The sequence below is a fragment of the Taudactylus pleione genome, unplaced genomic scaffold (genome assembly GCF_031769625.1).
Source record: "Taudactylus pleione unplaced genomic scaffold, aTauple2 ptg000306l, whole genome shotgun sequence".
Classification (NCBI taxonomy): domain Eukaryota; kingdom Metazoa; phylum Chordata; class Amphibia; order Anura; family Myobatrachidae; genus Taudactylus; species Taudactylus pleione.
The window spans coordinates 9,694,925-9,721,508 of NW_028284707.1; the positions used below are offsets into that span (position 1 = coordinate 9,694,925).

Here is a 26,584-nt window from a genome sequence, read left to right on the forward strand (position 1 = left end):
GTATGTATACTGTACTTGGGTCTGTATTATTTCCTTTTACGCCTAAATTGTGTATGTATCAATTGCGTGTAACTGACTGTACTTTTACCTGAATAATTCTTGTGCTTTGGAACCACAGATTCCACTCCTGTCTTTATTTGCGGTCAGACTGCGTACGCAAATTAGCGTTATTCTTAGAGGTTTATAGGAAGGATTTTAGAAGGTATAGGCAGGGGTATATAGAGGTTCTGATCCAGTTTCGTTACTGGGAATCCAGCATTACTAGCCCATAGGGAACCTTGGGCCTGATTCATTACCATTCGCATCTGCGATTACGCAATCGCCCGATTTTTGCATTCTACGCATGCATCACAGTGGCTACGCAGACCCATCGCAGAGTGACTGACAGGAATTGCCGTTTGTGGGTGGTGACCGGAGGGGGGACGGCGAAACGTAGGCGTGCCAGTGCGTTTGAACGCCGTTGCGGGGGCGTGCATAAATTATCCACTGCCATGCCATACGCAGTCTGAGGACTCGTAGCGTGCGTGGAAGTTAGCAATTTCTGAGTAGGGTCAGAGCTTGAGGCTGTGATGGTACTCAATTGTACCGATGGTTTTGCAGTCTTGCTAAACATTACGGATGTGTGTGTCAGGTAAAGTGGGCGTCTTTATGTAGTGCTGCGGCGGCATAGCGATTGCAGTGAATTCGCATACTATCACAGTGGAACTGTGCGTGTAATCGCTATACCATTCGCAGTTGCGATCTGTAGTGATTCAGGCCCCTAGACACCCCTTTTAGCTGTCAGACAACATATAAATGTACAATAGGGATGGATACTGGATGCTGGCAGTCAAAATACCAACGCCAGCATCCCGACAGAGTTAGAATACCGACACCTGTCTGTCAGTGTCCTAACCCCCCCCCTAACCCCAGTACATACCTTTGGGATGCCGGCGTGGCGGGATTCTGATAGGTGTAGTGATTCCGGTGCTGGTATACTAAGCGCCGGCATCCTGTACTTAGTGAACGTATTCTGTACAGAATTATCCTAAAATTATCCTTGATCCTAAAATGTGTGAATGATACATTTACAGTGCATCCGGAAAGTATTCACAACGCTTCACTTTTTCCACAGTTTGTTGTTACAGCCTTATTCCAGAATGGAATAAATAAATTTTTGTCCTCAAAATTCTACACACAATACCCCATAATGACAACATGTAAAAAGTTTTTTTGAGATTTTTGCAAATTTAATAAAAAATACAGGCCTGTATATTACAGTGGCCAGACGGAAGTCACTCCTTAGTAAAAAGTACATGGCAGCCCACCTGGAGTTTACCAAGATGCACCTTAAGGATTCTCAGACCAACCATGATGAGACAAAGATTGAACTCTTTGGGATGAATGCCAGGCGTTATGTTTGGAGGAAACCAGGCACCGCTCATCACCAGGCCAATACCATCCCTACAGTGAAGCATGGTGATGGCAGCGTCATGCTGTGGGGATGTTTTACAGCGGCAGGAACTGGGAGACTAGTCAGGATAGAGGGAAAGATGAATGCAGCAATGTACAGAGACATCCTGGATGAAAACCTGCTCCAGAGCGCTCTTGACCTCAGCCTGGGGCGATGGTTCATCTTTCAGCAGGACAACGACCCTAAGCACACAGCCAAGATATCAAAGGAGTGGTTTCAGGACAACTGAGCCCAGAGCCCAGACTTGAATCCAATTGAACATCTCTGGAGAGATCTGTAAATGGCTGTGCTCCAACGCTTCCCATCCAACCTGATGGAGCTTGAGAGGTGCTGCAAAGAGGAATGGGCGAAACTGCCCAAAGATAGGTGTGCCAAGCTTGTGGCATCATATTCAAAAAGACTTGAGGCTGTAATTGCTGCCAAAGGTGCATCAACAAGGTATTGAGCAAAGGCTGTGAATACTTATGTACATGTGACTTATTATTTATTTTTTTGTTAAATTTGCAAAAATCTCAAAAAACTTTTTACACGTTGTCATTATGGGGTATTGTGTGTAGAATTTTCAGGACAAAAATGAATGTATTCCATTTCATTTTTGTCCTGAAAATTCTACACACAATACCCCATAATGACAACGTGTAAAAAGTCTGTAACATAACAAAATGTGGAAAAAGTGAAGCGCTGTGAATACTTTCCGGATGCACTGTATATGTAGTTAAAGTTACATTAAATCACTGGTGTAAATAGATGTAGGCAAATTAAATAACAAAATATATCAAAACAACAATCAAATATAGTAGCTGTATATAAGTGCAATAATACATAAAATATACCAGAATGTAGGACAGAAATTATATAAATACTTCTCCATTTGGAAAGGATGTTTCTTTGTCATGCCATAGGGGATAGAGGCAGAGACCATGTGGTATAGGCTGGAGTAGGAGGAGTCCGGGCACGGGCGATGCTCAGAAGGTAAGAGCGGGAGTCAACATCGATATGTGTGACTACTGACAGTGTTGACAGCCTGGTGCCTTCACTAGACCAACAGGGCAAAGGCAATGGGGCGCTTCATTGGAAGCAGCCATTGCCCTGGGGGATTTTGTTCAGCTAGGAGGTAGGCTCTCCCCATCAGCCCCTCCCCCACTGCACAAGTCATGCCATAGGGATTCTCCTCTCTTCCCTCCCAAATGAGACGCTGAGCAACTATTTTAACCTGTGCCTGCGTCAGTTGGTCTCTGCAGAGCAGTAAAGGGCTCCTGTGTCCCTGTATACCTCCTACTGGAGGGCAGTAACCTGTCAACAATCTTTCATGGTCAGTGTGCAGCTTCCGAGAGTTGGCTGCCGGCCAACATTCTGGAACTCCGAGCGATCTTCAGAGCTTTCTGCCTGGCTCGGCCGCTCCACAAGCATTGTCCTGTCCAGGTATAATCAGACAACACGACTGCCGTAGCCTACATAAACCATCATGAACGTGAGTTGTCTTCTCATCTGGGCAGAGTGTCAGCTTCCGGCTCTGATGATAGTCTGGAGTCCAGAATTGGGAAGCGGACTTCCTCGGCTTCTTGGGCGCTTCATCCAGATGCTTTTTGGATACTAGTTCTTCTCTGGGGGTAGCCGGACATCGCCTTGATGACATCTCAGCACAACCATAAGCTACCGAAGTACTTCTCCAGTGCCAGAGATCCGGGAGCTTTTCGGGTGGACACCTTGTTGGTCCGGTGGGAGTTCACTCTCTTGTAGGTCTTCCCTTCGATCTTGTGTATTCCATGTGTCCTCTGCAAGTTGCATTGTGAGGGCAGCACATTAATCCTGGTTGTCCCCTATTGGCCACGGCGAACTTGGTATGCAGATCTTCTATCAACGCTCCACCGTTTCTTCCGCTGCGGCCAGTCTTCAGTCTCAGGGCCCATGCTTCCATCCGGTTCAGGCCCATCTCTCTTGACAGGATGGCTCTTAAGACATCCATCTTGAGGGCTAAAGGGTTCTCCAGGTCAGTCGTTCGTACTATGCTGTATGCCTGTAAGCCCTTCCCTGGAAGACTTTATCACCACTTTGGCGGATTTACTTTGGGGTTAAAATTCCTTGCAGAACACCAAGCAAAGTGTTTCCCTCTCTCGGGCCCTCTCCCTTCTGCAGGTGGTTCTGGTTTATACCTCCGCCTCTTTTCTTGATAGTGCAGGTTTCGGCTGTCTTCTTTCACCGACAAATTGCTCTGATGCCTGACATGCGAACCGTGTCAGACTAAGGCGCGTTGTCCTGTCACTTCCCATCGCTGGTTTTTCACTTGGACTGGGCTGTTCTTTGAACTTGCTTAGGCTACCATCCTTAGGCAGACTCTCAGTTTTACATCACCCAGGACATCAATGTCTCTGTGTTTCAGGCACCTGATTCTTCTACGGAGAAGACCTCTTTGGAATGTGTGTGGGCCCTCCAGATCTATGTGGATAGGACCTGGGATCTCTTTAAGACGGATTCCCTTTTTTGTCCTCTTCAAATTTCGTAAATGGGGCTGGCTGGCTGCCACCCAGACTTTGGCCAGTTGGCTCCACTTCTGTTGTGGTGGACCTCCCTGTGCCGTCTTTGGTGACGGCTGATTTCACCTGATTGGTGGGTACTTCTTGAGCAGCTCACCATGGGTGCCTCGCCTGAGCAGCTTTGTAGAATGGCTCTGTGGTCCTCCACCCATATTTTACTCCAGTCCTATTCGTTTGACACCTTTGCTGCCGCAGATGCGGCTTATAGCTGAAGGGTCTTCAGCACAGCTCCACGTGTCCCCTCCCATAGGGGGGTAGCTTTTGGACATCCCATGTTCTATGGCTGTGTCCACTATGGAATGACGAAGAAAACGAGATTAATGTTTTTACCTGGTTAAATCGTTTACTTCGGAATCCATAGTGGACACAGGCCACCAGGGGCTTGTGCGTTTTTTACTCTGCTTCCAGTCCTTCTTTAAGCGTATCTGAGTGTTTGGATGTGTGTGTGTGTGTGTCTTCCTTTTCCGCTTTCTCGCTCCTGCCTTGGGCTTGCTAACTTAACTGGCCTGGCTGGAGCATAGGGGAGGAGGACATGGGGCTGCTGGGAGAAGAAGCTTAAACAGTTAGTGCCCGGATTCCTCCTACTCCAGCTTATACCCATGGTCTATGTGTCCCCTATGGATTCCGAAGAAAAGGATTTAACCAGCCCCGTTTGCGAAATCTCCTTGATTCAGAGCAGGCAATGCAATTAGGAATATTGGGTGATGTTGGGGTACTGAATTTTACCACGATGTGTGCAGCCAAACATGGTGATCTCACATTGCGGAGAATTGAATACGGGACAAAGCCTATTTGTAAACCTGTTCCTGATCCTGTGTTGTGCCAAAGGTACTGTGATTTTTTACTTGATAGGGCATTGCTTTATAAAGAACATTCATTATAATATGACAGGGGATATAGTCATTAGGGCAACACCAGTGTGTTAAAATGTCAATAGGTAAAGTACAGACATTGTAAAAATGTTGACATTAGGGTTAGACAGCGGGACAAGAGGGGTTAGGCTACTTGGGGGGAGGTCGGGTTAGGCACTAGAGGGAGGGTTAGAGATTAGGGTAAGGTGGGTCTGTACTTAAGACCGTGCCAACGTTCTCATGTCAACATTATGAATTTCAACATACCTAGCCCATATGACTGCATCCTACTGTTGGCCTGATTCATTGTGGATCACTATTGCTAAAGCATACGCAGACGGGCGTGAGCGAAATCACCACTGCGATCACAGAGACCACGCGGAGCCATTGTAGAGTAACTGACAGGCAGTGAGCGTTTGGGGGTGGTCACAGGGGGTGGTTGGAGAAACGCAGGCGTGCCTGACATTTGAACGTTGTTGCATGGGCGTGCATAAATTAGCCACTGCGTTTGCATACTCAGCTTGAGTACTCACTGCATGCAACGAGGTTAGCAATGTCTAAGTAAGGTCCGGGCTGCTGTAATTCTGCATGAGGGGCCAATGTTACCGATGTTTGCAAAGTATTACTGATGTGAGATAGCGGTAGTGGGAAGCAGTGGGCGTCTCTATGCTGGTATTGCGATTGCATTCATTAGAATATTTTCACAGCAGACCTGCGAGCGATTACGGAGCTGCGATCACAATAGCGTTCCATGGTGAATCAGGCCCTGTATTCACTAATAACAGCAACAGGGGCCTCATGTAAAAATCTGCGAGCTGGCATCAGGTACTCTATCAGATCACACCATATCCCTGTAACGCAGTGTGTTTTCTTTCATCCGCATTTACTAAATCCCTACATGAATACACCTCAGGGCCACACTGCAAGATATAAGGAGAGCATTTATCAAGCAGCAATTCAATCAAAGTGCCGCTCTCTGCGTGTGTTTGGTCATGTTTAAATCCGCCGGCTTTATCACAGGCAAAACCGCAGGAAAACCTCCGTCTTCAAACTTGAAATCTGAAATCATCATTCTGAATTTTTTTCATGTTCCGAATACAAACCGTCGGATTTATTAAGCTGCGGTTTCACAAATTGCTGGAATAAAATGACAAGGATGTGAGCGGAGAGGGTGGATGCCGTCTGAGCTATCTGGACAATCATAAAACAATAAGACACAATCCACATATTAATGTTGCTGGTGCTGATTATTAGTTAAGAAAAATGTAAAGTGATATAAATTCTTCTCTAACAGATTCCACCCAGAGTCCCAGAAGTAACTGGAAACAGAGATGGAACCAAATATTATTTTATTAAGAAAACTGCATCAGATCCGTTTATTCCTTGAAAGGACAAAAGTAATTTATAAATCACTTCCCACATATTTAAGTGCTATGGAAAATACTCTTCTCTAGAACAGGTGCACTTTCTACAATGGTTACTGAGACCGCGGCACTGGGTGACTGGTCTCTAGCTATGTATGATCTGTACAGGCGGAAAGCTTCAGTGACCGGCCACACATCTGCCTGGCTGCGGCCCGTGGAACCGTCAATCAGCTTCTCTCAGTCACCGACTGCTGGCGATCCTCTGACCAATCAAAGGATTGTCCTAAACTCATCAAAGATGAAATTGGGCACGTGAGCTTCAACCACCTGGAAAACAACAAGCAGTCGCATTCAATGGACCATAGCCAGGCGAGGACTATCCAGTATCACTCCAGTGCAGGAATCAGTGAGTAAGCACATGTCATTTACCACTTCAGGGTACTAATATATGAATCAGCTCCATTCATAACTATGACGTCCAGAGTTTTGCCTTTTACACATAGGGGATAATTCTATAATAAAATATGACCTATACATTTAATGCATGCAGGACCCGATTCTGAGGTGGGAACAAAGCAAATAAAGAGCATGTCACTTTGTATGTGGAACAAACCATGCTGCAATGCAAGGGGTGCAAATGTATTTATTATATTGCATGTAGGGTAAATACTGCCAGCTTTTGCATGTAGCCCAAAAATGCTGGACAGCTTTATTTCTCTTGTAGCAAGGCTGGGGAACACTGGACCATGGGATTGTAGGTTGGGGCTGGAGCTGGCACTTAATGAAATGTAGCTTTAAATCCTAAGCTCCTCCCCCCTGCAATTCCACAATTTCAGTCGGCTTTAAATGCCTGAGGAGTAGGGCACGTTTGGACACAGGTGGAGCCGTGGAATCTTAATCTAGTCTTATCGGCTCTCACCCAGGCTCCATTGACGTTGCTGCATTCAGTGGATCTTCGGTTAGTTATTTGGAAGCTAGTCTATCCCTAGGGCTATTGCCTTCCCTCGGCATAGTTCAGTGTTTGGGGCTGGCAAGCCACCTTTTTCTCGTCTTCCATGACGACTGTGCGGTTTGCCAGTACAGGTTTTATGTTTCCCACCGACACTTGCTTCGGCCTTGTACTTACACAGGATATTGTCCTCCCGGTTCGTCCTCCTTCAGCTAATTCCCGGGACTGGGATGATCTGGCTCTGCCAGTTGGGCTGAGCAGATTTCCTTGGACACGTCATCTTTGGTACGCCGCACTGTTCTCTGCGGGTTCTTTTTGATGCGTGGGAACATAGTTGGCCGGCTACTCAGCAGATCCTTGCGCATTGGATCCGCTCTGTCATTACTGAAGCCTATTCTGGTGCAAAGTGACCGCCACCAGACCGGGTGACAGCGCTATCCGCTATGGTGGCGGCCATCTTATGGGCAGCGTGATGCGGCACTTCAGCAGCACAGGTCCATCGTGCGGCTATCTAGTGCTCTGTCCGCACGTTTGCTCATTTTTACCTTTCGGCACCCACTATGGGAGTACAGTTCTCCGGTCAGGCAGCCGAGCCTTCCCCCCCCTGGGAGCGGCTTTTGAACGTCCCATGGTCCAGTGTTCCCCAGCCTTGCTGCAAGAGAAAATAGGATTTTTGGTCAACCTACCGTTGAATCCTTTTCTCTTAAGCAAGCTGGGGAACACTGCGATCCCTCCCTCACGCTCAGTCGTGCGAGGTGTTTGGGTCTTGACTGGTCTTTTCCCTACTGGTTTGTTTGGTTGTTCTAAACAGTTTCACAGGGTTCCTCCTACTCATCTCCGGACTCTTTTAAAGAAATACTGGAATTGTAGGATTGCAGGCGGGAGGAGCTTAGGATTTAAAGCTACATTTCATTAAGTGCCAGCTCCAGCCCCAACCTACAATCCCATGGGCCAGTGTTCCCCAGTCTGCTTAAGAGAAAAGGATTCAATGGTAAGTTGACCAAAAATACTATTATTTACACTGCAATTTAGATTTCAGCTTGAACACACCCCTCCCAAATCTAACTCTCTCTGCACGTTACATCTGCCCCACCTGCCGTGTAACATGGTTTTGCCCAGTTGCACAGTTATGGGGCCCATACAAATTCCCCGTTCTGGGGGGGGGGGGGGAAGGGACAATCCAAAATGTTTGAAATCCATGATTCGCCAATTCTGACCATGAATTCCCAGATTTCCCGATGGATCGCCAATCATCGATGTCCACCTATCGGCGGTATTGATCACTGATTAGATAGGCATTGGGGAATCGCGGTGCTGATTTATGGCGCGCAAACTTGCTTTTTTTTTTTTTCTTGCTTTTCTCCCATCTCCGAATTAGCCCCCTCAGTGTTCTCAGACACATCTTACCCTCCTGGGCAGCTTGGCAAAGTGAACATAATCTTCAAGGAACATAAGTGCGCCGACCACATCTGACGGCATCTCCGGGATCTTCTGGCTGTAACCGAAAAAAACGAGACACAAGTCATCCTATCTGCGTGGTAAGATCGGGCGTTAGTGTGAAGAAACGGGATATATTGTGTGACCCCTGTTAGTAGATAGCTGACACATACATTATAAACACATACATTATAAACACAAACATTTCTGAATAACAATGTACAGTGCTCTATGTAACATTTTCTAAAAACGTTTTTTTTTTTTTTTAACAAACCACCCCCCCAATTAATGCTGATGCCTAGGTCATTAATAGGATGTGTTCTCAAATATTGGTAAAGCCCATAAAATGGCTGCCTGCATTGAGTGTGACAGGTATCAGTATAGGTTATAGCGAGAACCATAAAATCAGTCTCACAGCGCACAATGGCGGAAATCTCGTGGCTCTCAGGTGCAGATGACATTTCTCACTGACAGCTGGACACACAGTGTAGGACTCCCCTCACCTCGTGCTCTGCTCCATTGAAGAGCGGATGAACTGTCCGATGAGGGCCAGAAACTGCTGGGTATAGCGGAAGTGAAACTGCTTCAGCAATGTGAGGAGCCCCAGCACTAGGGGCGGCCAGTCAATGGCGTCTGTTGGCTTCCTGCAAGTCATACCTGGCAATGATAGACAGCGAGCTCAGGGTCTGCAGCAAGTAATGAGGGGGGAGGGAGAGTGATAGAGGAGAGAAAAATTGTGTGACGATCAAAAAAAAAAAAAAAAAGGGGGAAAAGACTGGGCGGACAGAGAGGGAGGGGAGTGAACAAAGAAGAGTGAGCAAGTGAAAGAGAGGGAAGAAGGGCGATTGGTCAGAGACAGAGGTGGTGAAAAATTAAATAGCAGAAGTGAAGAAGGAGACACAGACAGAGAGAGGGAAAGAGAAAGAAAGAAAATAAATTAAATGTAGAAAAGAGAAGAGAGCAAAGAGTATATATAAATCCATGCTTCTTCCTGTCTACCCCATCTGTGTCACCACTGTCTGTCTGCCCCTCCCCTTTAGAATGTAAGCTCTCACAGGCAGGGCCCTCTCCCCTCATGTGCTTCTCCCTTATGGGGGGCATCCACTAGACGATTTTATCCCTGTCCAACCTCTTAACGATTTTCCCTTGAAGTTTCCCTTGAAATATGATCTTCCACTCTGAACGATTTGCAAAAGATCTAACAATAAACTATGTTGTTTTAATCTGTGATTGAGAGCTTTCAGCTATAGTGGGCAGATAGTGGTTCATCTTTTGATCGTTCAGCGTGAACGATGTGTAAACGATGTGTAAACGATTTGTAAACAATCAAGTGAAATTGACCTGCATGTTCAGTCGATGGAGGAGACGATCAAACGACCAGCAGGAGCGCGCATCGTACATCGTTAGAAACAATTACTGCACGATTTGCAAACGATGTTTGAACGATTATCGAACGATTTTATCATAATCGTTCAACTTTATCGTCTAGTGGATACCCCAATTTACTCATTCGATCACCTACTCCAAACTCCCCACAAGGGCACCTAGCACTTGGTTGCTGACGCCCTGCTGCTTATTTGAGTGTTATGATCCCTATAGCAGCAATGTTTATATACCATGTCCTTGTCCTGCATTGTTTTGTACTGTAATTCACTGTTTTTGTATTTGCTCATTTGTTTATGTACTGTGTAAGGCGCTGCGGAACCCTTGTGGCACCATATAAAGGATAATAATAATAATAATAATAATAATAATAATAATAAAGTAAAAGAGATGAGAGAGAGACAAAGAGGAGAAATGTAGAAAGAAGAGAACAGAGAGGAGAGAGAATAGAGAAAATAAAAGAATGGAGAGCGGGAGAGAAGGACTAGAAGAGATAATATAGAGAACAAAAAGATGAGAGCAGAGAGGAAAAAATGAGAGACTGATAGAAAACAGAATAGAAGGAGACAGAAGGAGAGAAGCAGTGATAGAAGAGGCAGGGTACTATACATAATTATACACGTGCACTAGTGTGAGCATGGGGGGGGGGGGAACATGTGCTGTGTATCAGACTTCCTGTGTGTAGGCATATGCAAATGAGTAATAGAAGGCTGAAAGGGGAGGAGTCACCATGGCTTGCCCCGCCTCCTCAGCAGCATCTCCTAGGGCAGATGGAGAGAACATTTTGCCATAGGTCAGGCTTATTTCCCCTGTATGTTACACTTCTTTCTTATTTTTTAAAGAAAAAAATCATTAACATGCAGGATTTACCTGAGTTTAACCTACCCCCCACTGATAACAGAGAACAATAGCTAGTGTTGCAGTAGATAATAACGTTATATACCCTAAAGATGGGTACACACTGACAGATACACTGGCCGATCAATTGATCGGCCAAAATATCTGCTGCCCGTCGGCCAGTGTGTATCCGCGATATGTCGGTGAACGTCGTTGTTCAACGACATATCGTATTGGCTGTGCTGCACAGCCGATGGACAGATATGTCTGCAGACCGCCTGTGCACACACAGCGGCAGCAGAGAGGAGGGGGCGGAACACGCCCCGACCTGCCCAGCGGCAGCTGGGTCCCGCCTCCCGGCCCCGAGGGCACAAGCACATGATGGCCGTTCAGTGTGTATGAACGACCATCATCTTCAGATATATCCGTCAGGTATGTACCCACCTTTTAAGAGTTATTTACAAATAAATTGAAAATTTGCACTTACTGCAGGCAGATACATGCCGATTGCTTGTAGTAGTTTGGTGTAAAATTAGAACTAAAATGAAATGTACTGTTAGAAACTGACTCCAGCGACTTGCAGGTATCAACGAATTTCCAACAAGTCTGGCTGATGTTTTAAAGGGGCAATCATTTAAAAGGCAAAACCAACCTGGTTGCCCCTTTAAAATATTGTCCAGACTTGCCGGAAACATGCCGATGGCCGCAAGTAACTGGCTATTATGTTTACCCCTTATTCTGGGATATAATTCAATGCATGGCTCTCCTGGGAACTCACATATATCAGTGTTGGAAAATGCACTCTCTTAGTGGGTCAACTAGTATTTTAGGGGCTTGGTTGCAGAGATGCCCTGGGCCAGCCCCCCCCATGACATCACAGAACAAGCACAGGCGACCCGCAGGACGGAAAAGGGTACTGTAGAGGCAGTAACCAGCTGCACACCCCTCATTACTGCCTTGGGTTGCATTGTGACCACACTGCAGCGACTTTGACAATGTCAAACAATGGACGGAGCAGGGGGCTCAGAAGATTACATTGCTGGGCTCCATAGCAAAGTTTTGGGAGCTACACTGGGCATGTGCCAGCCCGAGCCCAGAAGAGCTCAGTGGGGGCCTAGGCAGCGGAAGGACCGGCATCATTGGGCTCCCTTCGCCCTAGGCCCCACAGCCCCCACTGCTTACATCAGAGGTAGCTCCGCCAAAGCTTCCGAGTAAAACAGCAAGGAGGCGTGGTCTAGTAACAGGGGGGAGTGGTCCAGTAACAGGGGGCGTGGTCTGAAACTACTGTGGACGTAGCTGGGCTGGAGGAATCACAAAATAGCAGACGACACGGTCTCCAAACACAGCTCAGAGCCCATGTCAGTGACATTACAATACAGTACCTAAGTTCTTGTTATACTGCAGCTTGGGTAGCTGAGAAATCAGGAACAAGAAGTTGACAATGGGGAAGAAGGACAGCTGTTTAGTGGTGATGTAGATCTGAAAAAAAACAAAAAACAAACAAATAACAAATCAATGAAAAGCAGCAGTTTAATCATTTCGGGACGTTTTATTGGCATTTACAACATTGTAGTGCAATTCCCCCCTCTGAGCCTGGTATATCCTCCCAGCTCATTGCGAAAAGCACTGGAGGAATACCGTGGCACAGAGACACACTTCTCTCTATGCCAAGTAATTATCCCTGTGAAGCGCCAATGAACTGGCTGGCATTTGCCAGTGTATAAAAGTGCTTAGTGAGTCAGTGGTAAAAGACTAATCACCCAGTCTAATGAGTGCATTCAATTTGCATTTTGAAAAAAATACTATAATAATAATTCTGTCTTTCCCTGCGTCTCCTGAATACTATCAGAGGTGGTATCTGGCACTAGTGACTGCACACGGTTACTAGGGACAATGACATAAAGAGGGCTGGGAGCAGTGCAGCTAATGCTTACAGAGGGAGACCCCCACAGACTCCCACTCCTCCATACAGACTCATCTCATTGTGGCGAGGTCATAGGAGACGGACAGACGGACAGGGGGCCATTAAGCGCTAAACACCAGTCTGGGAACTGGAAGAAGCATGGAAACTATATATGATGCAGTTAGATACGTTTATACAGGATGATGAATCCCTTTAAAAAGAAACAAAGAACAGGATGGAAATGAATGTAATATTTTTATTTCACCTGTCCTGCTCTCATACACTTAGTGACTTCTGTAGTGGCAAAGTGTCATTTTAGCTGCAGGAACACCTGTGTTCCTTAAGGTCAGACTTGGGCAACTTGTGGCTCTTAGCCACTGTGGAACTATAAGCCCCAGAACAACCTACAGGAACTGCTATTCTCATTCTATGTTAGATTACAGCAACCTGTGGCTTTCATCCGCTGTCGTGGAGCTACAAGTCTCAGCATGCCTTGTTAGCCTCTGGGACGTCAGTTGACATGAAATGAGAACATGTAGGAAGTGAATGGCAGACGGTTACTTTATTCAGAGGGTCGTGTGTCCCCGCAGCTTCCAGGTAGGCAGTGATTTCATATAGTAGGGTGTTGTCTTCTTTGGGGCAGGGCAAAGTCGGGTCCTTGTAATGAGCCTGTATATCAGATAAAATGGCTCTAGAAGGGAGACAGGAAAAGCCACAATCAGTAACTCAGTTTCTCCCCCTAGAGGAGGTTCCACAAATGGCATGTTAATGATTCTTGTCTGATCGCTCCCGTGTCACATGATCAAGGGGATATGTTCTTAGAATATGATTGGCATTAACCGTCACAATTTAGATTTTTTTTAAGTTTAATCACTACAAAGCTGAGCGATCGCAGATTCAAAGTATCCCCAACCGATCGCCTCTAATTTAGACTTTTACTTCAAGCTTACAGATATACCTGATGCATTATAAATATACCATAACCCAGTCACCTATACTGTACCGACATGTCCAATAACAATCAGACCATTAGTGGGCAAGGGGGTTGCTTTTAGTAAAATGCGCTGTGGTATCGGGCCAGCTGGGCAGAATGTACTTAGGTAGACAAACCTTACAGGAGATTACTAGGTTATTCCAGGTGACAATGATGTAACACTACAATGTAATGAAGGAGCCCTGACATGGATAGAGTCACTCTAGCTCCGGTTCTGAAGACTATGGGGGTGAACCTGTAATTTTATCAAAGTGAAAGATTCATAAATGGCTAAAGTTGGGTACAGACAATTTTTGGACGATATAGCGAAATGGACAGACACATTGTCTGGATCCTCTAGTGTGTATGCACTTTGCGCGCTCACGTGGGGCAACTTATCCCATTGGCCGTACATGCACAGCAGATGGAGCGACCCATCTGCCGACGCCAGGAAGGTGAATGGTGCAGGTGAACGATGTATCAGGAGGTCGGACAGTGTGTACCGTCCGCCCGATATATCGCACAGTCGTATCTGCCGTCGCTGGGTACTTACTTCGTCCAGTGTGTACCCAACTTAATATAAAACTCCGTCTAATAAAACAAACATTTTAAAGGCGTCAGTGAATAGAAATTTTCGGAAAACAAAGCTTCTCGGTATTTCCCCTCAATGACTCAATCATGGAAAACCATTGTGCGCTACTTAGACTGCAATAAAAGCGGCCAGCATTTACGGATCCGGGCGTTATACCCGCAGCGAGAAGTGAATATATATATATATATACACACACACACATATACACACACACACACACACACAATATAAAATACAGCCATGCAAATACTAATTGTACAATGGAATCTGTCGCCTTCTTACTCGTTGAAGTTCTCCAGGGCCGCTGCTAAGTGTTTGGAGTCAAACTTACAGGAGTAATTTAATTCATTAGCAATCTGTCGCCTCAGGATCTGCATCTGTCCAACCTGTAACAACACAGCAAAGAGGAAGTGTGGCTGTATCACAAGAGATAGAACTAGTACTGTTCTTATCGCCACCTAGAGGAACAGTCACAAAGAAAAACACATCTCCCAGCTGGTCCGTTCTGAGAAGGTGCACTGTGACACGTACACACCGATCAACCGCAGTCTCTGTACAAACACAGGGACAAGGGGTAACTAATACCCCAACATTATGCCTAAACTCATTTTGATAGTCACAGTGCTGCAAATGCAGAGGCTGCAGGAGGAAGCACAGGTGACTGTATTCACACTGCGGCTCCCCGTGTGATCAATGGGTCAGCAGCGCAGGAACTGGCAAAGGGTCTGGTCAGGGTAAAAGCCTTAAAGAATTATACAGGTTGGTTACATATTCATGCCACCTGAACCGGACCTTCTACTTAGGGATATGTCCTGATTATAAAATACACTATATATTATTAGATTTTAGTCTTATTTTATTACTTTCCCAAATAATATTATCTGTCTGATTTCTATATTAACAAATTTACGTTTGTTTTTCTTTGGTTGTGACAATTAAATATTGTAATGTATATCTGTGTATTATGGCACTTTATTTTTCTCCCTTCCGTTTTTTTCTTTACCCTTGCCCCCTGATTTTTTGTAGTTTATTTTTTTTCTATTCTATTGTGATTTATTGTATATGTGTTTTCTTTTTGAAAAATTCAATAAAAACTTATTGGATAAAACAAAATAAAAAATTGGTTAATGTATAAAGATTGTTTGTTGTGGTGTATGAGTAAGACCAATTATAAAAAGATTATTAAATTACAATATCATTACATTGAAATATATTAAAAATAAAAATAAAAAAATATACAGGTTGAAACTATATATTTTTGTGGGGCCACAGGTTAGTGTACATTCTACTTTATACATTCCTTTTCCAGAATACAATTCAAATGCTCTAAAAAGTAATAAGCTTCAATATATTACAAAAGGACCTAAAATGTACTTTGAATTAGTAAGTGATAGAAGTGACATTCCTCTTTGATGGACACATGGCCGTTATACAGAAATTGGTGGGGTTGTAAAGAGACGAAACTTAAAAAAAGTATCATCATAAAAACAGAAAAGGTCTCAGTGGTACTCCAGCTGCTGGAGGTGACTCCATTGAAGTAGTATGAACTGGTAAGAAGGACATATTGTTCTTACCTTCATTATGGCATCCAGGTACGGAGCCCAGATCTTCTGGGTTTTGGCAGAGGCAGAAGAATATATTTTGGCAGAATTGGCTGCGGAGAAACATTAGACAATTGTGTGGATTTCCCTTCTGTATCTTACACCCAAAGCCCTCTGTTCTGTCATTTCACATCATTCATATTCCTTTCCAAGGTTAGACTTGGGCCTTTCAGCTGCCAGGATTTATAGATGCTGGTAACAAGACCCAGGAGAGCAGGTTCCTGGTACCACTTGTGGAGCCCCCAGGATTCTGGTGTGGGGCTTCCCGGAGGCAATGTATTTGCTGGATTCATTTCAAATGCACCATGGACCACCAGGCAAGCGGAGAGTTCTGGTGCCAGAGCAGGGGGAAGAGAGACACAGCCACAAAAACACTTCACATAGGAAACAAAAACCCTGCCACCCACAAGACTGGTCTCTTACTGGTGGTGAGGGGTAAATCGGGAGGGTGACAGATTAAGATTAGTTTTACTAACCCCTGGTTTGTCAAAGATGCCGATGATTGTTGGCTCTGACCAATAGTTTTAAAATGGAAACAGAACTAAATGCTAAAGCTTACTTCTGTTGCCACTTTAAATCCATCAGTCAAAGCCAACATTTAGTAAATCTACCCCTCATTGTTAGTCTGTGTCCTTTGTAAGCAGAAAAATAAAGTTCAGGAATATTCTAAACAAATTCTAGATCTTCTTAAAAGGAATGGATTAGTTTGACAACCTAACCAATTGTATTGCAACGATCCACAGGTAAATGACTCCAAAACGCCAGATGTCAGTGCTCAAAATACAAAACTATTCCCACAACACGAGCACTTACCGATAATCCCCTTTAATGGACTCACAACTTTCTGCAGAGCCCTCAGTGTTTCCTGAGCAGTTTTGTCCTTCAGAATTGTCCTCTGATAAAACCTGAGGAAGTTCTGTCCAAACATAGAAACAATTAGAGAGTTCTAGTGGGAAAAGTACTTACATGGGTAACAAACTGGCAATGGGTACTTCTACATGGAACATACTCTAGACTGGGATAAAGTCATTTGTGGTGTCCGACTGTGGGATTTGGGGACAAATGCCTCTTATTAGATGATTTCCGGAGAATTAATTGTCTGGTTATTATTAAGATGCTGTTTGAGCTTGATGGTTTTTTTCTTATTCTGTTTTTGCTCATAAGGCAAAAATTTACTAAAATTTAAGGCTACTGTCTGACTTCCTAGTGTGGGTGTTGCTGCTACTGTCTGACTTCCTAGTGTGGGTGTTGCTGCAACTATATGACTTCCCAGTATGTGTTGCTGCTACTGTACTGTCTGATTTCCTAGTGTGTGTGTGTTGCTGGTACTGTCTGATTTCCTAGTGTGGGTGTTGCTGCTACTGTCTGATTTCCTAATGTGTGGGTGTTGTTGGTACTGTCTGATTTCCTAGTGTGGGTGTTGCTGCTACTGTCTGACTTCCTAGTGTGGGTGTTGCTGCTACTGTCTGACTTCCTAGTGTGGGTGTTGCTGCTACGGTCTGATTTCCTAGTGTGGGTGTTGCTGCAACTATAAAACTTCCCAGTATGTGTTGCTGCTACTGTACGGTCTGATTTCCTAGTGTGTGTGTGTGTTGCTGGTACTGTCTGATTTCCTAGTGTGGGTGTTGCTGCAACTGTCTGATTTCCTAATGTGTGGGTGTTGTTGGTACTGTCTGATTTCCTAGTGTGGGTGTTGCTGCTACTATCTGACTTCCTAGTGTGGATGTTGTTGGTACTGTCTGATTTCCTAGTGTGGGTGTTGCTGCAACTGTATGACTTCCCAGTATGTGTTGCTGCTACTGTCTCATTTCCTAGTGTGTGTGCTACTGTACTGTCTGATTTCCTAGTGTGTGCGTGTTGCTGGTAATGTCTGACTTCTGAGTGTGGGTGTTGTTGGTACGGTCTGACTTCCTAGTGTTGGTGTTGCTGGTACGGTCTGACTTCCGAGTGTGTGTGTTGTTGGTATGGTCTGACTTCCGAGTGTGGGTGTTGCTGCTACTGTCTGACTTCCGAGTGTGGGTGTTGTTGGTACTGTCTGATGTCCTAGTGTGGGTGTTGCTGCAACTATATGACTTCCCAGTATGTGTTGCTGCTACTGTCTGATTTCCTAGTGTGTGTGCTACTGTACTGTCTGATTTCCTAGTGTGTGTGCAACTGTACTGTCTGATTTCCTAGTGTGTGCGTGTTGCTGGTAATGTCTGACTTCTGAGTGTGTGTGTTGTTGGTATGGTCTGACTTCCGAGTGTGGGTGTTGCTGCTACTGTCTGACTTCCGAGTGTGGGTGTTGTTGGTACTATCTGATTTCCTAGTGTGGGTGTTGCTGCTACTGTCTGATTTCCTAGTGTGGGTGTTGCTGCTACGGTCTGATTTCCTAGTGTGGGTGTTGCTGCAACTATATGACTTCCCAGTATGTGTTGCTGCTACTGTACTGTCTGATTTCCTAGTGTGTGTGTGTGTGTGTTGCTGGTACTGTCTGATTTCCTAGTGTGGGTGTTGCTGCAACTATATGACTTCCCAGTATGTGTTGCTGCTACTGTACTGTCTGATTTCCTAGTGTGTGTGTGTGTGTTGCTGGTACTGTCTGATTTCCTAGTGTGGGTGTTGCTGCAACTGTCTGATTTCCTAATGTGTGGGTGTTGTTGGTACTGTCTGATTTCCTAGTGTAGGTGTTGTTGGTACAGTCTGACTTCCTAGTGTGTGTGTTGCTGCTACTGTCTGACTTCCTAGTGTGGGTGTTGCTGGTACTGTCTGACTTCCTAGTGTGTGTGTTGCTGCTACTGTCTGACTTCCTAGTGTGTGTGTGTTGTTGGTAGTGTCTGACTTCCGAGTGTGGGTGTTGTTGGTACTATCTGATTTCCTAGTGTGGGTGTTGCTGCTACTGTCTGATTTCCTAGTGTGGGTGTTGCTGCTACGGTCTGATTTCCTAGTGTGGGTGTTGCTGCAACTATATGACTTCCCAGTATGTGTTGCTGCTACTGTACTGTCTGATTTCCTAGTGTGTGTGTGTGTGTGTTGCTGGTACTGTCTGATTTCCTAGTGTGGGTGTTGCTGCAACTATATGACTTCCCAGTATGTGTTGCTGCTACTGTACTGTCTGATTTCCTAGTGTGTGTGTGTGTGTTGCTGGTACTGTCTGATTTCCTAGTGTGGGTGTTGCTGCAACTGTCTGATTTCCTAATGTGTGGGTGTTGTTGGTACTGTCTGATTTCCTAGTGTGGGTGTTGCTGCAACTATATGACTTCCCAGTATGTGTTGCTGCTACTGTACTGTCTGATTTCCTAGTGTGTGTGTGTGTGTTGCTGGTACTGTCTGATTTCCTAGTGTGGGTGTTGCTGCAACTGTCTGATTTCCTAATGTGTGGGTGTTGTTGGTACTGTCTGATTTCCTAGTGTAGGTGTTGTTGGTACAGTCTGACTTCCTAGTGTGTGTGTTGCTGCTACTGTCTGACTTCCTAGTGTGGGTGTTGCTGGTACTGTCTGACTTCCTAGTGTGTGTGTTGCTGCTACTGTCTGACTTCCTAGTGTGTGTGTGTTGTTGGTAGTGTCTGACTTCCTAGTGTGTGTGTGTTGTTGGTAGTGTCTGACTTCCTAGTGTGTGTGTTGCTGCTACTGTCTGACTTCCCACTAAGTGTGTTTTTCTCTGTTCCTCTCCATCCTTTCTTTACGCACTGATACCCCCATATATTGCTGTGCTGATTACCTCTCCTGTCCCTTATCTCACAATCCTCTTATTTGTTCGTATTATAATTTGTTTTTAACATCCAATCAGCTTTTAAGCGCTGGAAACCAAATCTCTTTATTAGAGCTTTACACCTCCCACCCATACTAATCATACTGTCACATCCACTCCACACTAATCACCACTCCGGGCCACACTTACTTCTCTGGTGTCTGCTGTGCCCTTTTCCCTCTGGATATAAAACGCTCTTATAAGCAGATTCATTACCACCATTTATTTCCATATTTGCTTTTATTCTGTATTCCCTCTATAGCCACGATTTATGTATATTCTGCTTTCCCTACTGTCCGATGCTACGGAGCACTGGGCCTGATTCTAAATTTAGGAATAGAGTAAGAAAGAGCAAGTACTGTACATCTTGGCAAGACCATGCCGCACTGCAGGTGGGACACACGTAAAATGTGCAGAGAGTTAGATTTTGGAGGGGGGGTGTCCAAACTGACATCTAAACTGCAGTGTAAAAATAAAGCTGTCTAGCATTTGTAGGCTACGTGCAGAAGCAGCCAGTATTTACCCTGCATGCAAAAAAAAGGTATGTACAGATGTGTCCTCATACATCTAGCCTCCTTGCGCGTTAAACAGCCCTTTTAGTTGCGCCATGCTGCGGCGTAACGCGGTCGCGCCGAGCATCTTTTCGTGTGACTTTTTATATTCAAATCCGTCCTATTCGCATAGTGGTGTGAATAGGTAGCACAAGCAGCTTTTGCTGATGCGGCATACCTACATGATGTGAAAGACTGCGGGTATATCTGTGTGCGAAACGCTACGTTACAGTATCAGCGGCTGTTACACTGTAACATAGCATTACGCATGCAGATACACCCGCAGTCGCACACAGAACACAGGCATGCCGCATATCATTTTAATCAGCAGAAGCTGCTTGTGCTACATATTCACAATATAGACGAATTTGAATGTAATAAGTCTTTAAAAGGCGCTCCCGCTTTGTGTAGCGCGACTTGCAGCGCACGGAGGATAGATGTATGTGGACACTTCTATACTTTCACCCTTTGCATTGCAACATGGTTTGCCCAGGTATATATTTATTTGCTTTATCTTACTCTATTCCCAAATCTCACATCATACCTATTGTGCAATATACAAGTCAGTGCTAATAAATCATTGGAATAGAAATAATTGCTAAAACACATAACAAATATAGAGAAACAAAGGCGCTATTGTACCTGCAAGAGGCTCTAGAACAGTGATTCCCAACCTCGGTCCTCAAGGCACACTAAGGGGTAAATTTACTAAAGTGAGAGTTTTTCTAAGCGAGTTTTAGAAGAGATGTTGCTCATAGCAACCAATCAGAATCTACTTCACATTTAACTAGCACCTTTTAGAAGATAATAGCTAGAATCTGATTGGTTGCTATGGACAACATCTCTTCTAAAAACTCTCACTTTAGTAAATTTACCCCTAACAGTCCTGGTTTTAGTGATATCCATGCTTAAGCACAGATGGTTAAATTAAAATAACTAAGGTACTAATTAAGTCACCTGTGCTCAACTATGGCTATTCTTAAAGCCTGGACTGTTAGTGTGCCTTGAGGACAGTGGTTGGGAACCTCTGCTCTAGAACAAACAAACCATAAATCTCTTGCGCTCTTACCTGCAGCTCTTTCACAGTCATGAAGCACAGTAACCTGTCCAGGCCGTTTAAGCCAAACGTCCCAAGAGAATCCTGGATCTCTGAGAAAAGATGGCTGTTTGTAACTTCTTGGTGGGTCCTCATATCGTACCAGGTGTTCATCTGATCTATGTAACATGTCACCCTGCAATGTACAGACATGATGTGGTAAGTGTAGGACACATGATAGAACGTTATAATAAAACATAGGGACACACTCTATTTGCCCTGTTACCTTCTCATCATTAACAGATCTACAGATGTGTCCTTGCTCATCAAGCCTCAATACACTATGCGGCGCGAGATGCCTGGCGTTAGCGAGATGCCGGGTCCCGTGCAACTCTGCTAGCGTTGGGCGTCTTTTTTGCTGAAAATGTGCCTCAGTCGCTATGTGATGTGACCAGGAGACTATGCGGATTCATTTTATATGCGACACTTGTATAACTATGTGCGACTGAGACAGTAAATGGAACTTGGCGTGAAAAAAGTTGCGGCCGCTGCATGGTAGCACCTGGCATGCTGATTCAGAGACTCAGTCGCACCCAGATATACAAGTGTCACATGTCATGTTACTCAGCACAGTCTCCTGGTGCGTCCTAGTCGTGTTTTTCACGCCATTCTTGGGCGCAACTATACACATTTGTACGTCTGACAAAAAATACCCCCATAAGTTGTCCTACCCAATTACATCCGCTCTATACAGACCCAACATAAATGACATTTGTTCTCTTTTTTTACTTTCACATCATGTGTGACTGGATCATACAGCTCACCAAGAGCCTCTGCACTCTGGCTGGGCCAATATGCAATATGTAGCCCCTATCCTTGTGTATCAATGCCTGTTTCCCTATAGAGTGTAAGCTTGCAAGCAGGGCCCTCCTACCTCTATGTCTGTCTGTAATTACCCAGTCTTATTCTATTACTGTTTGTTCCAATTTGAAAAGCGTAACGGAATATGCTGACGCTATATAAGTAACTGATAATAATAATAATACTGGAGTTGAACTTATCTTGCTAAATAATATTTTATGCATAGGCTTGGGCGTGTTAAGCTCTAGAAGAGGCCAATATGCATAATTACACTAATGAAATAAAGAAAATGACTTAATATCATAAATCATACGTTTCTGTGGTCATATGAGGGTGACGTGTTGGCGCTAGAGCTTACAATCTATCTAATACCGTATTCACACTGGCTCTTCTAAGTGACTTACTTGGGATCAGTTATTCTCAGTATCTCACGGCACAGTCGCCCAATAAACGTCACAGACTCATCCACAGGAGGGAACTTCGGGATGGGGATGTGGGTGGACTGGTACATGCTCTGCCAATCCTGGATCTGATGGGAACATGAAGCTCTGGGGTTAGGGGCATAAAGGAATACTCTATGGAGGTACCTGAGCTGGACAGTTCTAAACATTATTATTTTTACAGTTTATTTATAAGGTGCCACAAGTGGTCCGCAGCGCCGTACATATATCAGTAGTAGGACAGTACAGGGATGTAGTATGTAATACTGCCGGCCGCAGATCCCAACAGCGGAAGCCCGGCAGGGGTGACGATCCCGATTGCCAATAAGGTAAGTATAACTAACCCTATTTTCCCTCCTAACCCTAACCCTCCCTTAGGGGTGTCTAACTCTAACCTCCCCCCCAAGTGCTTAACCCTAACCCCCCTCTAAGTGCCTAAACCTAACCCCCTGTCCCCGCAGCCTAAACCTAAGTCTCCCGGGGGTGGATGCCTAACCCTAACCTCCCCCCGGGGGTGCCTAACCCTAACCCCCCCTTCCCCTAGCCTAAACCTAACCCTCCCGGGGGGGGGGGGGGGATGCCTGACCCGAAGTCCCCCCGGGAGCCCTAAAACCTAACCCTCCCCCCCTGCGGCTGTCCGCGCCCGGCTTACCTTCATTCAGTGTGCCTGGTGTCGGGATCCTGGAGTAGGTCTAATGACAGGTGCCGGGTTTGCGACACCTGTCATTAGTACCTTGCCAGGATTTGACAGTCGGGAGGCTGGCGGTCGGCATTTAGACCGTCGGCTTCCAGACTTCATCCCCAGAGTACAGGGTACACAGAACATTACATTACAATACAGTAACCAAAACATAAACAGAGCACAAGTAACAATTAGCACCACAATTCTCCGTACACAATACAGCTGGGAAGCTGAAAGCTGTCATTGAAGTGCTAGAGAAGAGGGCTGTGAGACAGTAGGGAGGAGAACCCATGGAGGATATTACATAAACAGGTTATGTAATATCCTATTATACAGCAAGGTTACATGGTGTGAATATCTACAATGGTAAGCCATGGGCAATGCAATGTGATATCCGCGGAGTACTGTAACTGGAAATACATAGGACAGGTCATAGAGGTGTAAGCCAGATGCTCAATCAATGCAATGTGATGTCTGCGGAGTGCTGTTACAGGAACTACATAGAACAGGTCATAGAGGTGTAAGCCATGGGCAATGCAATGTGATGAACGGGAGTACTGTAACAGGAATTACATAGGACAGGCCATAGAGGTGTAAGCCAGATGCTCAATCAATGCAATGTGATGTACGGGAGTACTGTAACAGGAAATACATAGGACAGGTCATATAGGTGTAAGCCAGATGCTCAATCAATGTGATGTCCGTGGAGTACTGTAACAGGAACTACATAGGACAGGTCATATAGGTGTAAGCCAGATGCTCAATCAATGCAATGTGATGTCTGCGGATTACTGTAACAGGAAATACATAGGACAGGTCATAGAGGTGTAAGCCAGATGCTCAATCAATGCAATGTGATGTCCGTGGAGTACTGTAACAGGAACTACATAGGACAGGTCATATAGGTGTAAGCCAGATGCTCAATCAATGCAATGTGATGTACGGGAGTACTGTAACAGGAAATACATAGGACAGGCCATAGAGGTGTAAGCCATGGGCAATGCAATGTGATATCCGCGGAGTACTGTAACAGGAACTACATAGGACATGTCATAGAGGTGTAAGCCATGGGCAATGCAATGTGATGTACGGGAGTACTGTAACAGGAACTACATAGGACAGGTCATAGAGGTGTAAGCCAGATGCTCAATCAATGCAATGTGATGTCTGCGGAGTGCTGTTACAGGAACTACATAGAACAGGTCATAGAGGTGTAAGCCATGGGCAATGCAATGTGATGAACGGGAGTACTGTAACAGGAATTACATAGGACAGGCCATAGAGGTGTAAGCCAGATGCTCAATCAATGCAATGTGATGTACGGGAGTACTTTAACAGGAAATACATAGGACAGGTCATATAGGTGTAAGCCAGATGCTCAATCAATGCAATGTGATGTCCGTGGAGTACTGTAACAGGAACTACATAGGACAGGTCATAGAGGTGTAAGCCAGATACTCAATCAATGCAATGTGATGTCCGTGGAGTACTGTAACAGGAAATACATAGGACAGGTCATATAGGTGTAAGCCAGATGCTCAATCAATGCAATGTGATGTCTGCGGATTACTGTAACAGGAAATACATAGGACAGGTCATAGAGGTGTAAGCCAGATGCTCAATCAATGCAATGTGATGTCCGTGGAGTACTGTAACAGGAACTACATAGGACAGGTCATAGAGGTGTAAGCCAGATACCATCAGGAAGGGGTCACAGAAAACGTCAGTGGGCGCATTACACTATCAGCAGGGAACACCAAACCTTCGTCCGCAGGAAGTTATTGCATTCTTGTTCCACGTTGTAGTTTACAATACGAGACACTTCTTCCTGCCAGATCTTCAGGCCGTAGATGCTGACATAATCCTGGATGTACTCAAATGAGCGGTGAAATCCGTCCATTGTGGCCGCCATTTCCTTCAACTTTGGCAGCAGCTCGCTGGGCTGGAATTACAATTAAAGACTGTTATCCCTTCATATTCAAACAGAGCATTTAATTCCAGCGCATCTATGTCTGCCCCAGCAGAGCTTACAATCCAATTTCCCTACTACAAGAGCACAACACACAGACAGACTGGTTTACTCAGATGTCCATTAAGCAACAAGTAGGTCTCTGTATTACACAAGGAAGCCACAGAAATACGGGAAGGAGGTCACTACGACAGCAGCCTAGTACGTTTGTAAGTACAAGCCATCCAAATGATGGGAGAGGGTCATAATAACTATTCTGTATTACACATTGTGATTTGTTACTTGTGACGGGTGCAATGATTTCAGCCCACTGGCCCTGATTCAGAGCCGGACGCTCTGTCAGAGCGCTCGCTCTGAATCAGGGCCGGTCTTTTTTTTTTTTTTTAGAACGGCCTCCTGGCCGCTCGCATAGTTGTTGGTGACCACCCACAGCTATAGCGAGCGGCCAGGAAGATGGTCGCGATGGTCAAGACCATCGCGACCATCGGGCACACACGTGACAACGTAGATGGAGGAATGTTGATTGTCTGCACAACTTCGCAATGGCACCCACCATCATGCCCCGTTCTAACGCAGACAATTTACGCCGTCTGGCCATGAGCAGCCTAGCCGGTGTTCAAACTGACTCACGAGATGTCAGATTACAACTGATGCAGGTCTGGACATTTCCAAGACGTCACAGTACAGAGACACCACCTGCATACTGCTATCCCACTTTAGTGCATGAATATATATTTATTAATATATAGACTAATATATATATATATATATATATGTTATAGGCAATTCAAACTAACATCACAAATACATTTATCAATGGCCAGGTCTGGGCGTTTTTTTTTTTTTCTCTTGGCTCAAAATAAATTTACGGTGTTATGGGGTAAATTTACTAAAGGTAGATTTAGATTAATTCAAAAATCGATCTAAATCGATGAACATTGATGGGCTTTCCGAATCCAAAATCTGCATATTTATCAACCGTAGGGTTTCAACTTCAATGGATGATAAATGTGTGGATTTTGCGTCACTTATCATATTATATCAATTAAAAATATTCATCCCTTTCTTGCCTTTTTCTGAACTAACGGATTCTCTACCGACAGCCGGCCTGATAGTGAATACACACTTCCATCTGGTATGCTTGGACAGACTTTTATAGTTTGGTATGATGGACAGGACGTTTGTACGCTGGTTAGTTACGCCCATTAATAAAACGCACACTCAGACAAGACTGCATTGTGCAATGTGCATTAAAGGACAAAGGGGGGGGGGGCTATGTACTAAGCCTTGGCGAGAGATAAAGTACCAACCAATCAGCTACTGTCACTTTACAGCTGTGGGGGGGAGATGTACTATACTATACGCTCTGCAAAGTGATAAACTGGAGAGTGACAAACTACCAGCCAATCAGCCCCTAACTGTCATTTTTCAAACACAGC

General features: G+C 45.0%; 1 protein-coding gene across 2 annotated transcripts in view; it reads right to left on the minus strand.

The window, feature by feature from the left end:
- Window positions 1-6,170: 6,170 nt before the first annotated feature.
- The window catches only part of WASHC5 (WASH complex subunit 5), a 63,016-nt gene continuing 42,602 nt past the window's right edge, over window positions 6,171-26,584 (minus strand). For both annotated transcript variants that reach the window (XM_088442264.1, XM_088442263.1), the window contains 11 exons: window positions 24,939-25,118; window positions 22,459-22,583; window positions 21,227-21,389; window positions 16,691-16,793; window positions 15,851-15,930; window positions 14,559-14,662; window positions 13,273-13,402; window positions 12,191-12,287; window positions 9,092-9,245; window positions 8,559-8,646; window positions 6,171-6,529 (listed from right to left, as the gene is read on the minus strand). In XM_088442264.1, coding sequence (XP_088298390.1) covers window positions 6,473-6,529; window positions 8,559-8,646; window positions 9,092-9,245; window positions 12,191-12,287; window positions 13,273-13,402; window positions 14,559-14,662; window positions 15,851-15,930; window positions 16,691-16,793; window positions 21,227-21,389; window positions 22,459-22,583; window positions 24,939-25,118 — 1,281 coding nt within the window. In that variant the 3' untranslated portion in view covers window positions 6,171-6,472. The remainder of the gene's footprint in view (window positions 6,530-8,558; window positions 8,647-9,091; window positions 9,246-12,190; window positions 12,288-13,272; window positions 13,403-14,558; window positions 14,663-15,850; window positions 15,931-16,690; window positions 16,794-21,226; window positions 21,390-22,458; window positions 22,584-24,938; window positions 25,119-26,584) is intronic.